Raw genomic sequence first — 16,790 nt, 5'->3', positions numbered from 1 at the left:
GTCATGCACCAACAATATGATGAATAAACTTGCAATATTACAAAGAAAAAGTAAGATACAGAGGTAAAATTATTATATAAAAGGTTGGGTAAAAGATAAAATAGGATTATTTAATAGTAAGGAAGGGCAAGATGAAAGAAAAAAATAAGCAAACGATGCGACCACACCAAATCGATCGTTCCATAAAGTATCATTTTTCATCGTTACGTAATAATATATTTAACACATATAATAAAATTTAACTAACAATCAAAACAAATATCGTACTTAAAGTAACAATAGGATACAAGGTAACAACCAATCCAAACAAGTTGCTAATTAATGTACACAAATGTATGTTGTTGAAACAAATTAATTATCTTAGAATTATTGAAGCCCTTACTCCATAGGTGACGGAGTCACTCTTCTCCCTGCTGCATCGCCGGTCCCGCACCCAGTCGCCGGCCTCCGTCGAATCGACGGCCACCAGCCATAATAAAAAGGTTAGTTCTCTTCCTTCTCTCACTTTTTTGAATGTTTAAATTTTGTTTCTTTATGGCTATTTGAATTATATTGTTAAGTAATAAAAACAACAACGTAGCGAATTGAGATACTGAAATCATCTCAGAGGCATGCAAGTTCGACTTTTGTTGATTTCATCAGACAAATGGTAAAAAACTATCAAGCACGAAATATCTTTTTGTGTGTGTGTGTGTATTGTTTATTTATGTTGTATTGATTAGTCTTAGTTTAGTTTAGTTTCTAAACTCCCATTCTCTTTTTGTTTAGTTTATCATCTGTGTTATATTTTTAACTAATCTGCATTTTGCTTCAAAGAGATTTTAATTTGTCACTTTACTTTGAATTTCACAAGCTATTGTTTAAGTAAATAAATTCGAATCACTTTGAGAACATGCACAATCATTAAATGTACCAAATTTAAGGAATACTTTTTACTTAGTAAATTGATGAGATAACTGGAGTTTTTGCATTGTAATATATTATTGCACTGAAATTAAAATTAGCATCTCCACTTTCTTTTTCTTTTTTTTAAATAATCAGTTAGTCTCTCTCCCATTTCATATGGCACACTTTTATTTTTAGTTTGTCCTAAGAGAGCGACACCTTTCTATATTTAGACTTTAAGTTTCAAACGTCTCTTATTTTGGGTTAAACTTCATATATGGACAAACCATCGTCACAAAATGTTATGAATGAAAATAACCTCCGAGAGGGCATATTGGAAAATTTAGCAAGTTATGTGTGGGACTCAGGTTAGAAAATATTTATATAGCAATAGGTTAGTAAAATAAGGTAGGCGATGGTATTTTGAAGTTCCCTTCCCCTTTCTCTGAGTCTGTCTTCTCACCCCATTTCTATTTCTGTATCTCTGGCTTCTCATCCCCTTCTGGTTATGCTTCCCTTGTTCCTTTAATTCCGTTAGTAATTCTTGCTTCCAGTATAATTCAGTTCAGTAATTATAATATACAAAAGTCTGTGGTTGTGTTGAGAAATTGGGTTCATAACATTGGTGCTTTCATTGCTCGTACTCCATGGTAAATTCTTCTGAGGCAGTGGTGATTTTAGATCGATTCACCGGAGGGAACCCAGTGGGATGGATTTATCAGGCAGAGTGGTACATCAACTTTTGTCATATTCCTAAGGACTATTGGCTATCTCTAGCTTCATTATACCTCGGCGACGATGCACTCACTTGGTTCGATTGGCTTTACCGCAATGACCAATTCTTTGATTAGAAACATTTTACAGAAAAGTTGGTTATGCGCTTTCAGAAACGGACTTTTGCAAATTCGATGGAGCGGCTGGCCTATCTTTCACAGACTCGTTTTGACTATGTTCATTTCGAAATTTCGGTCCCTCATAAAGCCCAGCGGCCTGCCTTGGCTCCTTTGAGCAATAGCCTAAATTCTGGTGATGGAGTTGACTGGCGATTTGGAGGCCAAACCAGCTAGTGATGACGATGCTTCAAAGCCTCCAAAAGAAATACCAGATGAAGAAGCTACAACTCCTGCGAGCAGCGCTGTCCAACTGTTTGATGAAAGTTCAGAGAGGTAAGTTGCTGCAACTTCACTTGATAGTGGCTCTATTCAAAGACAATTTGAATTTGAAACCGTTGAAGATATGGATCTTGCTGAATTTTTCATGGAACCTGAGCCTATTCCGGATCTATATCTTGATAATTTTTGTATGGAGAATGAGGATGGCATCCCAACAATTGCAATGCCTTCTGACCAAATAATGCCTGAAGTTGTGCATCGAAAATTCAATGGAGGAGTAGAACATGATAAAGGTTTTCTTCCAATTTGGGCGGACAACGTGTTGCGTGTACCACAGTTTGCTTTTCAACTGAAAGTATACAATCCGTGCAAGGATTATTCAAACATAGTGGTGGATGATTTTAAGGGAATCCTTAGGAAATCAGCTTATCACATTGATACCATTTTCGCTAATCAACGTCTTTGGAATCGGTTTCCATTTAATCCTACTGTGACGGATCTTTGTGTTTGGGATCCAGGAATAAGTTCTATGTTCATAACTCTAACAGGTTCCACAAAGACCGTAGAAGGACTACTTTTGTTGGGATCTACTAGCAAGTTTTGCTTAGTTGCACATTCTAACTCTATGACTACAGTGTGGGACCCTGGACGAGAATGGTGTTCGCATGCCTACATTTTGCAATTTAATTCGATAATTTAGCAAGTTATGTGTGGGACCCAGGTTAGAAAATATTTATATAGCAATAGGTTAGTAAAATAAGGTAGGCGATGGTATTGTGAAGTTCCCTTCCCCTTTCTCTGAGTCTGTCTTCTCACCCCCTTTCTATTTCTGTATATCTGGCTTCTCATCCCCTTCTGGTTATGCTTCCCTTGTTCCTTTAATTCCATTAGTAATTTTTGCTTCCAGTGTAATTCAGTTCAGTAATTATAGTATACAAAAGGCTGACACAAAGTTTGCAAGAATTGGCACATGGAATATAAGTGATGACTTTATACTGACAATTAACATACAGTCAAGGGTTGATCTCAACGACTTCCAGCAACTTGCTAGAGTTCTTAGAGCAGTTGCGAGAACAGATTGTACCATTAGAGGTGTTCTATGGCAGTATTGTGAAGTTGGCATACAGGTCTGCCTTTGGGTCGACACTGGGCAAATACTCAAGGTTGGTGGTTCTTGTTTAGAACTGTTTGCAAACAACGCTCGAGATGGTATATGTGCTAAATATGAATGGTGGTACAACACATCAAACAATAACTTTTACTTGAATTACAAAGGAAGGAATGTGGATGCATTTGGTGGAAATTGCAATTTTGTTGGTAGCGATGATGAAATAATCAACGCTGAGGAAAGCGGGTGTGAAGATAAAGCAGGTTTAGATCAAAAGATTGGAAAAATGGATTCAACACTTGACAAACTTAAGAAGGAGTTGAGGAAAGTGGTTGCCCGTGAAATTGCTCTTTACTCTGTCCTATTTGAGCATGGCAGTTTTGTCTACCAACTACACGCATCTAAAAATACTGTTTCTGCCTTGTTTTAATTTCCATTATCCTAAGAGACCAGGTTTTCCAGGAGGCTTTGAAGAGGTTATGTCATGTTATCAATGGATGTGTAATGGAACAATGTGTTGCCATACTAGATAGGGCTAAGTTCAATATGGTTTTTCATGAGTCAGCTTGTGAGATCCCAAATGCTGCTCTATCTCTAATAGTTGACTCAAAGGTGTTGCATATTCCAACATTGTGCTTTGCAACATTATTCTCATGGTATCTGTTTGATAGCCATTTTTCGATCGACGGTCAAGTCTTGGCCTAATCACCACTATGATATCAATGTTGCTCTACCTGAACCTTGAGGACAAGGTTCTTATTGAGGACGGGGGTATTGTTATGAATGAAAATAACCTCCGAGCGGGCATATTGGGAAATTTAGCAAGTTATGTGTGGGACCCAGGTTAGAAAATATTTATATAGCAATAGGTTAGTAAAATAAGGTAGGCGATGGTCTTGTGAAGTTCCCTTCCCCTTTCTCTGAGTCTGTCTTCTCACCCCCTTTCTATTTCTGTATCTCTGGCTTCTCATCCCCTTCTGGTTATGCTTCCCTTGTTCCTTTAATTCCGTTAGTAATTCTTGCTTCCAGTGTAATTCAGTTCAGTAATTATAATATACAAAAGTCTGTGGTTGTGTTGAGAAATTGGGTTCATAACACAAAAATTGAAACAGAGGGAGTATTAGTGTCTGTACTTTATAAGATGGTCGTAATTTGTGCTGATTTTTGAATTTTTGATAGGATATAGGTATTTGCAATTCAATCCATTTATGGGAACTGATAAGTGGGCAAGTTTTTCAGAAGGAACAAGTGATTCTGAAGGCTATGTGGAGGATCTTGATGATGAGGACCATTGCTGTGCATTTGCATCCACTGATATACCCAATTTGCAGTTCAGGTTTCAACTCTTCTGTTGGGAACTTTATCTTTATAATCAAAAAATAATTTCACAAATGACATACATGCAACTTTTTTCTTCAGGAAAGATATTTCAAGATCACGGTGGCTTGACCACTTAGGAATGGCTGAGGTCGTGGAGAGGAAGGGTGGATTGTGGACAACTACTGGGATAGTTCTTAATGGCAAGATATATTGCTTCATTGAAGAGACGTTGTAGGTGATGAAGATTCTCTTATATTATTAATAAATATATACTAAATATAAAGATTAACTTTGTTATCTCCTATTAGTTGAAGAGTTAAATACTATGACTTCTAGTACAGGCAGCATTATTTGGTAATAAGACACGTCCAAATAAGAACAGGAGAAAAATATTCTGTTTTCAGCATATGTGGCATGTCTATTGTCTGATTAGAATTCAAATTTTAGATCTGTTTGACATGGACGAGAAAAGAAAAAAGAAAATATTTTTCGGTGATATCTTTAACAAACCTCAACAGAGGTATGGTTGCTCTTGTTTTTAAATGCTGCAAAAGTTGAAAATTGTGTAGTTCGTTTAATACATTGACACGCTTTTCGTTGATTCTTTTGTCATTGTTGGTTCTGTAAGTGGATTTTGGTATGAAGATTGCTGATACTCTTAGGTCATATTTTTTCATTATACCTCTCTAAGTTATGCTAGTTTATTGTAGTTGCACACCTGTCTACTGCTTCTACGTATTAGAAATAGTAGTCTGGATGTAGAAGAGAGTAGAAGCCAATAGATAAAATTATACATATAGCAAGTGTCCTATTACAGGAGAGTTTTGTCATCTGACAATCTTATTTGTATTAGGAGTTAATATGAAAAATTTATGGTTTCATTTGAGAATTATCTTCTGCAATTGCCAGTGTGTTCAAAGAATGATACCTTATTTTTTGTGATGTAGATATCTGGCGGAAGTTGGGGCTCTACATCTCTTCAGTAACAATGATGCACCCCTATCTCTGGAACATATATACAATAGGGTTGCAGAAGGAAAAAGTGGTTGTTCCTTGAAATGTTTTGAAGCCTATAAGCACCTGAAATCTCTTGGTTATATAGTCGGGCGTCATGGTATTCCTTGGTCAGTTAGAAGGTCAAGTGTAAATTATATTTCTAACCAAGACCTGCTGGAGACTGCTGAGATTGAAGATAAGGAATCAAGAGACAGCATTCTCATCAGTGAAATGTTTAGTAATATGCAAATTGGTGGATTGAGAATGGTTTTTGATGTTTACCCTCCTAATAGTAGATTCAGAAAGTCTGCACCTGGCGATCCATGTTTTGTACTTTGTCTTGCCAGGTAGGATACCTTGTTAATGTGGTTCATTGTGTTATAGTGCTAGTGACTAAAACTTGCTTAATCTTTGCCTCCTATATTTTAGCTGATTGTCATGTACAGGGACTTGAGACATACTAGTTAGCATTGCAATGGTTGAGCAACGCTGAATGTTTAAGAATAAGATTGATCACCAGATTGGATGATATTCTGGCATAAGTAGTTGTTTTTATATTTTCCTCTTTATCCCTCATTCCTAGCCCATCCCCTATCTAATTCCCTTCCTCCACTCTCTCTCCTGACTGGTTGATCCACATTATTTATAGATGTAGCTCTATTTTAAGAGTGATATATTTTCTTGTGCAGTGAGGATCCACCTTCCAAAGAAGAGATTGAAGATCTTGAGAGACATTCTCATGGTATTCCTTTGAAATTCTGTCTGGTTGAGCATGGGCGTGTGAGCTTTTTCTCATTCAACAGAGTTGAGCTTCCTATCCTTCCATGACCCCGACCAGCAATGAATCCAAATATCGACATGCCTTGAGAAGAGCTATGGTACAATTATGAATTTTAAGTTTGTGAATTGATGTTTCACCATTGTGTAATAGGCGTCTGCATTATTCAGACGATAAGCATGTCTGGCTTACGAATCAGGACCTAGTCTCCTGTGCTTATAACAAAACCAGAGTGAGTCTTGTCTTCTTTGCCCTCAATGTTTTTGTAAAAGTTGAAGGTTGGTTTATTTTATTGCCTAACATACGTGTTACACTGGTGAAATTTAAATTTAGTCTGGTCAAAAGTGATCAAGCTGTTAAGGTGAGCTATCAAGGTATTTCTTTCTTTGCAATAAACGCTTCTATCCTTTCACTACGGGATTGCTCTACCCATCTGCTGTCTTTTTTCAGTTTCATCAATTGTTGAGTGAGGAAACCAATTCCATTTGTTGTGTCTTACCTGGTTGCCAACTTCTAAAACCTCTGTTATCAGTGATTTTTCCATTAAATGGTTATTTGCCAGGCTAATGCTGAGACTCCCATGATTATGCTTTCCATGTATAAGTCCATCCCTATGTTGCTCCGACTCTCCGAAAATGTCACCGGGTGCATGTTGGGTCCTCGAAAAGCAGTGTATTTTCGGAGGATCCGACACGGGTGCGGCAACATTTTAGTGAGTCCACGCAACATAGGTCTATCCCCATTAACTCATTGGAGAGCCCATTCCATCCATCTTCATATCTTTTTAGTGATCTGGCTTTTGTTGTTTTCTCTAGCAAAAGCAATTCCTATTTCTGCTTAAAAATATTGTAAGGGTAGAAAGGAATGAATGATACCAATCATACCATGATCATTTACCTACTTTATTTCTGCCTTCAGTTTTTTACCATTAGTTGTTTTTATGATTTTGTTACATAAAGAAGTATAATATGAAGTGATTTTAGCATAAAGGAAACTTTGAATGGATTTACCAAGCAAGGTAACTACTGCTCCTTTGTATGCCTGATTCTACTACTTCATAGGCTCTGTCAGTATTTTTATGTCTCCTCTTTGTGAATTAAGTCACCCTAGTTATATTGCTAAGATGGAAGAAAAGAAAGCCTGTGGCCCTTCAATGTCTCTTCATGTGTTATTTTCTTTTTTCCTCATCATCTATTTTATATAAGATGAGGCTCTGTTATATTTTTCTTGATTGTTCATCAATCTCCTGTTATTTGATCGACTCATTTATCAACCTTCTGTCATCACTTATTTTCCTTTTAGTGCAATTTACCTGCTCCTTGTTCCCCCAATTGATTTTCGTTGAACTTTTTTTCTTTATATTTTAATTAACAAAAGCTACGAAAGAATATAGAACATGGAACAGGTTAGAGATACTGCAACTAGGAAGTTCAAGATCCATTACAATATTGAATGAGATATCTTAACAATCAGAAGACAGCCAAAATACAACTCTTCGTTGTACTGCGCTCTCGATTGTGCTTGTTCCCCCTTTCTTCCTTACCCCGACAATTCTTTGTGAAATAACTCCGGTGAAAAAGAAAAAAGAAAGTGTTAAGAGACCTTCCTTAAAAAAAAACCCTCCTGGGACACCAAAGTTAGTAAAAACAATATTATCATTTTTGTCTTAATATTAAAATCTTATTTTCAACTGTTCAAAGCTATGACCTATAGGAGATAATTTCCAAGTGGCTAGTTCTTTGAAAAATTAGGACTTTTATCTGGACGATTTAATGAAATTGAACATGCCACTGGTCAGTCATTAATTTTTGGTCTTTTCTGCCTGGGAAATTTTCATAATTACTTAAGAATTTATAAAATATTTCATAATCTACAATTAATAATAGAATAACATATTCTACAACAAATGTATAGAAATATACCTAAAAGTACGCCAGATTTCCTATTAAAGGGGAATAACATATCCCATAATTAGCTCATAAACATTCTCCATTTTGTTAATTATTGATGACAATTATAACAATATCTCATAACCACGTTGATAAACCAAAAAATTTTACGTTTTTCTAACTGTGCAAAATTAATCAATCAAATTAAGAAGACCAAAAATTTTATTGGATATATTGAAGGAATCATTATCCAAAAAAAAAAAAAATACAGTAATACATAGTGTGTGTGTGTGTATATACTAGTATATATTATACTAGTATAGTATATTTGTTAATAATATTTCTTCTTCTTTTATCAGTTCAATATTTGTATACTATATACATACATACATACACACACACACTATGTATATATATATATATATATATATATATATATATATATATGTAAGTTTTAATTATATATTTATATAGTATACAAACATCAAGCTGAAAAAAAGAAGAAATATTATTAACAAATATACTATACTAGTATAATATATACTAGTATACACACACACACAATGTATTAATATATATATACATCATATAAAAACTTGGAGGAAGTAAAGACATTTTGCTGATGGAGAAATAAAGGAAAAGCAAACTTGGGGGAAACAAATATTATGTATATATTATTAAATGTATATAATAAAATGTATATATTATTAAAATATACAATAACAATATATATAGTATATATATTATAAAATCATACATTGTCAACAAAACTTTGGGGAAAGCAAACACTTTCGGCTGCAAAATTCCCAAGCCTTGTATGGTTTGTCGGGGTTGTAAGGGAAAAAAAATGAAAACCTTCTATAATTTAAAACTGAAAAGGCATGTTTCTTTTGAGAGTGAATTTGTTTTGATTGTATTAATGATTAATACAGGGATGGTTGAGATATTATAGGAGCCTAAAAAATTAGGTAATGTGTAACTGACCACTTAACAATTTGTTTGTGCCAGTGTCCCACGTTTAGGGGAGAAATTTTAGGAGTTTATGAACTTAGTAATCTAATTAAAAAGTTAAAATGTTATAATAAATTGTATTTTGTGAAATTTTCTAAATGCAGTTGTAACTTTTATAAATAAGTGTTAAAAAAATTATATTCCGTGTAAATTCCTCAAAATTCTTCCACATGACAGGACCTCTAAATATAGCTTTTTGGACTGAGTTCCTCTTCAGTAGGACATCCTTCACTACATCTGTAGATAGTACTTAGTAAACTATACATGCCAGTGATGCCACTGGCTCAAATTATAGGAAACTGCTTGTGCCATAAGCCATTTGACTCAAATTTTAAAAATCTATCCACACCGGGTGTTTTACTCCAAGCAATAAATATAAATACATATGTTTTACATATAAATTATTTAACTTTTAACCATGGTTAAGTAATATACATTTTCATCTTTATGTGTTGATTCTTAAGGTTAATTAGTTAGTAAGGTGTAAATACCTGGCGTGGGTAACTATTTACGAGATGCCTACCAACAACAACAACAAAAAAAAGGGACTTTTACCTTCCTATACCATATATGAAACCTTAGTACCAAAAATATGTATAGTTTCATATTTACCGGTCATGTTCACAGTTATTCTACAAATATTATACCATTCATTAAATACCAATTATTAGGAGCTGATTCCTTCCTAATTAGGCGCTACAAATCTGGAACTAAATATTCTTCCAGATATTCCTATTTAGGCGCACTACAATTATGGAAGTAAATATTCTTCCAGATATTTCATTAAATAAGGAATCATTGTAGTATTAAAATTCCTTATTTAGATATCTAAGCAAATATCTCTGCATTTTCTAAGCAAGCAAATATCTCTGTATTTTCTACTTCACCTAACGAATAAACAAAATCCCACAAAACGAAGAAACTAAGCAAATATCTCTGCATTTTCTACTTCACCTAATCTTTCTGCTTATAGTCTCACTTAAACTTGTAGCTGAAAATATCGTTATATTTTTTTTCCATGAAAAATAATAAGTTGACAAATCTAATAGTTGATGTCACCTAGGTAGTATTTTTCAAACTCGACAACGTAGTTGATGTAGCTTTCTAACATATTTCCCTCAATCTATAATTGAGAATACTATAATGAATCTTTAAGATTATGTCTATCGAAAATCCCAATTAAACTACAATTGAAATGGGAATTGGGATATTAAAATTCAATATACCCAGTTTGTAGATATTTTGTAGATGAATTGTAGATTATTTGTATTATGATTGTAGATGCTTTATTTTTTGTTTTCACAAATAAAAAATGACTAAAACTTCTACAAATCTTTTGCAAAAAACGCACTTATGTCTAAAATTCCAATTAAACTACAATCGAATGGGAATTGGGATATTAAAATTCAATGTACCCAATTTGTAAATATTTTATAGATAAATTGTTGATTATTTGTATTCTGATTGTAGATGCTTTGTTTTCTATTTTCAAATAAAAAACGACTAAAACGACTAAACTTCTACATCTTCTGCAAAAAATGCAATTATGTCGAAAATGCCAATTATGCTACAATTGAAATGAGAATTGGGATATTAAAATTTAATGTACCCAGTTTATAGATATTTTGTAGATAAATTGTAGATTATTTGTATTCTGATTGTAGATGCATTGTTTTCTGTTTTCACAAATCCAAAACGACTAAAACTTCTAGAAAATCTTCTGCAAAAAGCGCAATTATGTCAAAAATACCAATGAAGCTACAATTGAATGGGAATTGGGATATTAAAATTCAATGTACCTATCTTCACTTTCGGCACGGGCGCGGACTCCGCGATCTCTGGGTCGCCGAGGTTCCTTTTCTTCCGCCTCTTAAGATCCGCTATCTCTATGATTTGATCCTTCGCGTATCGGCCCCATACTTCTTTGATCTCCCTTTCTCCTGACGTAAGAAAGTGACACAGGTTTGTAGATATTTTGTAGATAAATTGTAGATTATTTGTATTCTGATTGTAGATGCATTGTTTTCTGTTTTCACAAATCCAAAACGACTATAACTTCTAGAAAATCTTCTGCAAAAAACGCAATTATGTCGAAGATACCAATTAATCTACAATTGAATGGGAATTGATCTTGATTTTATTCTTGAGTCCCAATTTTTCATTGAAACCAAAACAACATAAAAATACTGAAGGAAATAGAGAAGAAAAAAAATATCAGCAAATTGGGATATTAAAAACGCAAATTTGTGAAAAGAAAAGGAAAAGAATGATTTCAAATAGGGAATCTGCAAGGCGATTTAGGATGAAGAAACAAAATCTTGTGCAAGAATTGATAAAGGAAGTCAGCAAATTACAATCTGCCAACAGAACCATTGTGGCTAAAATTGAAGAGACTACAGAGAGGTTGACATTTTGCACTGCTCAGAATAATGTGTTGAGGGCACAGGAAATAGAGTTAACAGATAGGTTAAAATCTCTGAACGATTTGATTAATCATAGTGGTTTGGGAGAGAGAAACGTGGGAGGGGTGGGATATACGGTACCTTGAATTAAGGAGGGATATACGCTGCATTAATTGTACCCTTAAAAAACACTATGGTATAGAATTGGTAATTTGGTATACTAAATGTAATTATATCAAACCTTAAACATTGAGGGTAATAAGGTTTCCTATATGGTATAGGAATATAAAAATCTCAACCAAAAAAAAACCAACCACAACTAAGTCTCAAGAAATCTCTAGAAATGAAGTAAGAGAGGAGATCTAGCTACTAGTAAATGTCATTAATTAGTCAGGCAGTTGCTGGGTCATATTATAACTACTACTAGTAAAATATTACTACTATTAACTCTTAGAGATCACCCAAAGCATAGGATAATAAGAATATTATTTACCCAAGCAGTTGTACGTAAACTTGTAGTTAATAATTAGTTATTGTTTATATTTTTTAATTTTAATATTTATAAAATAATAAAATAAAAATTTTTATAATTTAAAACGAAAATTAAAAAAAAATACCGTCCATTCAAATTGGAGAGTAATTTCAAGTTGTAGTTTTTAAATTATTTTAAAATAAAAACTAAAATTACAAAAAAATAAAAACATGCCAATTTAAAATTTCTTTGTTTTTTAAATAATTTTTGTTTTTCCTTTTAAAAATAAAAAGTTTATTTATTCAAAAAATATTACTGAGAATATTATAATAAAAAAATAGATGTATCTTCTTTTATATTATAAAAAGAAAGTAGCATACAAATATTTAAATAAAATAATATACTAATAAAAGTTTCTATTAACAATGTAAAAATATTATACATTGGATGACAGAATAAAGAAAAATATAGAATTAAAAAGCTATTTAATTACTATATAAGGCCCTTTAATATATCACATTGACAAATAATATACAATTGAAATTTATTAAAGCAATATGATCTAATTTGGGGAAAAACTTACCCGTACCCGGTGTATACACCAAGCCAATAATTAAATGACTCTTGTCACCTTATTTAATTATAAACTAGTAGTGTTTAACCATAGTAACTCTATCTAATTTTTGTATAATCTTAAATAATAATAAGAATATAATAATTAATCTTAAATATTTTCTAAGAAGTCGAACAACAACAAAATTTGACCATACACATCTTGGCCAATAGCCGCATTAAAAGGAGCTGTTGGTAATTAACTAACCAACCAAGGATGTTATGCAATATTAAATAATTTGTTGCATTTTTCTACAAGCACCGGGGTACTTTCTTTCACTGCTTCTGGTCTCGCCATGTCAATTTCTCCAGCTGAGAGTAATGCAAAGTCTTATACAAGTGTGTTACAACTAAGAAGAAAGGTTTCAACATATAACACCTTCTAGAGTATGTTGATCACAACCAGGTTGAAGTACAATGCTTCTGTCGCATTTACCTCGACTAGACTAGTGTTTTACCCAAAAGCATAATTGTGCTTCTTGGAAGTTAGATCATACTTGTGGTATGGCAAGCATAATACATCTTTGATCTCTGTCACATGCTAAAGGCTCTGAAATTGCGGCGAGAAATAAAATAAGGACAACCACCCTAAAAAATTTAATGTCATTTATTAGCATTGTTTATTACCTTTTCTTAACTTTTTTTATAAACTCTAGTAGATAGTGTATTTATTTTCTATGGTTAATTTAACTAGATTTGGTGTATACATTGGGTGTGGGTAAAGTTTTTCCTCTAATTTGTTCAAACAAGCATGATCACAATTTAATTTACTAAATATGTTTAATATTAACCGCGCATTACGCGAGTACGACTACTAGTATTAATTAGTAACCTAAGTAATTAACTGACATTCACATAGTACCAAATTAATTGTTAAAAAAAAATAGATTGTCACTTGTTAGCAAATTTAACTTTAAATCTCATTCAAAAATTTTAACACCTCCTATATTTATACCACCCAAACCTGACAATTTCTGTCGTAATCCTATTATTCAGTCACCATACCTCATAGTAAAAAAAAACCACCACAATAGAGAAAGTACCCAAGCCCCAGCCAAGTACCTTCATCTGCTTCAAGAAATTATCTCAAATTAAACTTAGTAGAAACCCCTAAATATCTTTCTTTTCAACCATAAGGCATCAGTATGAACTCAACCTGCAGCATTCCTACCCCTACCCCTATCTTCACAAACACTCCTGATTCTGAAAATGAGATCCCACCCTATACTCAAAAATACACCTTAAACCTTTGTCCTTCACCAATGTTACATCCAAGAGAGATGCTGCCACAGTGCTCTTATTTCAAATAATTAATGTATCACTAAAATAATTACTTCCTCCGTTTCAATTTAAACTTGTTTCATTTTTAATCCGTGCAAAAAAAAACTTTCTTTTTTTAAAAACAATTTACTTTTATGCAATAATTTATAGTTTCACAAAATGCGTGCCTCATTTTAGGTGACAAGTTCAAAAATCTAATCTCTTTTCTTAAACTTCTTGTCCATCAAATATGTTCATATAAATTGAAATAGAGGAAGTATAATATATTCCATCACTGTATCTCATCTTAGAAAATACTTTTTCATCAAATATGTCTTACCCAATTTATGCATGCCAACACTGAGATAACATCAACGTACAACAATAACTTTTGTGTAAGAATTAACTAGAAATCCAAGTGCGCAGGAAGATGAAAGATGGTCAAACCTAGATGCTATCTCAATTGTTGGTATGCCAGGTTCAGGTAAAAGAAAACCAAAACATATACTCTTTATCATACACAGAATATATTTTTGGGGCAGAAATGTCTTACCCAAAATTGGCACACTAAAAATTAAGATAACATGCAGGTACAACAATCCTTCAACAATCAACAATTGTTTTTCTCTTTCACTGCGGAGGCGCAGAACATGCTATTGAGGAAACCCTACTTAATTCTCAAAAGGGGCAAGGGAAAACGAGGTTTTATAGAGGAGTACTAGGTTAAAGGTCTGGACTTTAGATTTGGGCTGCCATTAGGGGATTTTGGGGGCTTTTGCATCTATACCTGGTTTTGGGGTCACAATGGAACATATACCCACTTTGTAAAAAAGTTTGAGCACCCACCTTACGATCAACTTCAGACTTATGGGTCTGAAGTTATAAAAAAAATGTCTGAAGTGAAAAAAATTGCACTTCAAATGCACTTAAGGCAAATAGGTCTGAAGTGCATCCAATGGTTTTATGCACTTAAGGCTAATAAGTCTGAAGTGAAAAATTGCACTTCAGATGCACTTAAGGCCAATAAATTTAAAGTAAAAAATTGCACTTCAGATGCACTTAAGGCCAAAAAGTCTGAAGTGCAACAAACGTTTCCATTCACTTAAGGCCAATAAGTCTGAAGTGAAAATTTGCATTTTAGATGCACTTAAAGCCAAAAAGTTTGAAGTGCGACAAACATTTTCTTTCACTTAAGGCAAATAAGTCTGAAGTGAGAATTTGCACTTCAGATGCACTTAAGGCCAAAAAGTCTGAAGTGCAACAAACGTTTTCATTCACTTAAGGCCAATAAGTCTTAAGTGAAAATTGCCCAGAAACGAAAAATTTTGTTCTTTCGAATTATAACAATCCGATATACGATTTAATACCTAAATCTACTCCAAATGAGCTCAAATTTGAAACATAGCCTCCAAATATCATCAGGAGCAAACCTCAATCATCAATTTGTCAAAACAACAATAAATCTAATGAATCCATTTTGCAATTAAGAAAAAAAGAAAAAAAATCCTAAGCAATAGTAAAAAATAAAATGTCATAACAACTCACCATTGTAAAATATCATAAACTACATTAAAATATATTTACAACCACCATATAAAATCATTGTCAGCCGAACAAGAAGAAGAAGAGGAAAGAAGAAGAAGAAGAAGAAGAAGAAGAAGAAGAAGGAGGAGGAGGAGGAGGAGAGAGGAGCGAGGAGGAGGAGGGAGGAGGAGGAGAAGAGGAAGAAGAAAATGGAGGAGGGGAGGAGGAGGAGAAGATGCCTGAAGTTGTTTAAAAAGTGAGTAAAAGCTAAACTTTTTTAAAAAGTGGGTATAGGCTAAATGGGGGCGGACCAAATAGGCGCCACCCGGTGCAATTTTACTGGATTTTGCTGATATTTAGGGCTTAGACGGTGAATTACAAAGTGCGTTTTTTAATTGAAATTATAATCCCAAATAAGCCGTCCACATATCTCTGCTTTAACACTGAAGAATAGCGGTGGATGTATATATTATTAGTGTATAATATATATTTATATAAATATATATATTATATATAATATATTATTATATATATATAATATTATATATATATATATATATATAAAATTAATCATGGACGGCTTGTGTTTGTAAATCATCCCATCCTAATTCCCGCTAAAATTATCTGGATCAGCATTTTTTATTTAATCATTTATGAAATGACGTTGGTGGACCATTTTTAATAAGCATGTTTATATTTTGCGATCTTGTTAAGAAATATTTTAGGAAAATAACCCCAAATTAGATTTTTAAAACATCTGTAATTTTTCCTCGATTACTGGAATTTTAAAATCACGTTGGCCAGAATTTTAAAAGCACACAAACAGTTTGTTGTGTCAGGTTGTTTCATACGATAGGCCATCGCTAGAATTTCGTCACCAATGCTCAAAATTTCGTGTGGCCATCTGGTTTTGTGATTAAATCCCGATTGATCAACGCAAACACTGCTTAACATGCTTTAATTTTTGCAATAGTGGTTTTTTAAAATTCTGTAGTATGTTACGAAAAAAATCTGCCAAAAATTTGACTTTAAAATATCTGTATGTGCGATTGTTTCATTATAAATTTTATGTTAGTGGTGTTAATAAAAGTCAATGTGAGAAAAGTATCTAGACTCTTCACTGTTCATTCTGCCCAAAACCAATTGTGATATTTGAAGATGCGAGATTTTGGGTAAGGAGAAAAGTATTTTCAAACGTTCAATCCGAAAGAACTCTTGCACTTCAGGGTGCGGCTTCGGACTAATGTGTTGATTGGAACAAAAGTCCAAATCGTGATGGGGAGCAATTATGTTTGGGAAATTTTTCCCTATAAAGGGGAGGCCTAATGTATTAAGGAATTGTAAATCACCTCTCCATTTGGCCTTTTTATGCACTTCTTAATGCATTTTTGTATACTCTCTCGTCTTTAGTGTAATTTCAC

At 33.3% G+C, this 16,790-nt stretch overlaps 1 protein-coding gene across 3 annotated transcripts; it reads left to right on the top strand.

Annotated features, from left to right (window-relative positions):
• Positions 370-6,544, top strand: LOC109228713 (tRNA-splicing endonuclease subunit Sen54-like). 3 transcript variants are annotated; one of them, XM_019393887.1, is made up of 5 exons: positions 370-482; positions 4,292-4,441; positions 4,525-4,656; positions 5,373-5,768; positions 6,111-6,544. In XM_019393887.1, exons 2-5 carry the CDS (start codon positions 4,314-4,316, stop codon positions 6,247-6,249), a joined length of 795 nt encoding a protein of 264 aa, XP_019249432.1. In that variant the 5' UTR covers positions 370-482; positions 4,292-4,313; the 3' UTR covers positions 6,250-6,544. The 3 variants fall into 3 exon arrangements, with proteins under 3 accessions (XP_019249432.1, XP_019249433.1, XP_019249431.1); XM_019393888.1 differs by having other exon boundaries at positions 4,285-4,435; XM_019393886.1 differs by having other exon boundaries at positions 4,285-4,441.

This window comes from Nicotiana attenuata, chromosome 7 (genome assembly GCF_001879085.1).
Source record: "Nicotiana attenuata strain UT chromosome 7, NIATTr2, whole genome shotgun sequence".
Lineage (NCBI taxonomy): Eukaryota > Viridiplantae > Streptophyta > Magnoliopsida > Solanales > Solanaceae > Nicotiana > Nicotiana attenuata.
This window is presented reverse-complemented; position numbering and strand designations above follow the sequence as displayed.

Excerpts from the sequence above, each read along its gene's own strand:
- LOC109228713 (XM_019393887.1), top strand. The coding sequence starts at position 4,314 with ATGGGAACTGATAAGTGGGCAAGTTTTTCAGAAGGAACAAGTGATTCT. Across the intron at positions 4,442-4,524 it reads ATACCCAATTTGCAGTTCAG|GAAAGATATTTCAAGATCAC; the intron begins GTTTCAACTCTT and ends TTTTTTCTTCAG. Across the intron at positions 4,657-5,372 it reads TGCTTCATTGAAGAGACGTT|ATATCTGGCGGAAGTTGGGG; the intron begins GTAGGTGATGAA and ends TTTGTGATGTAG.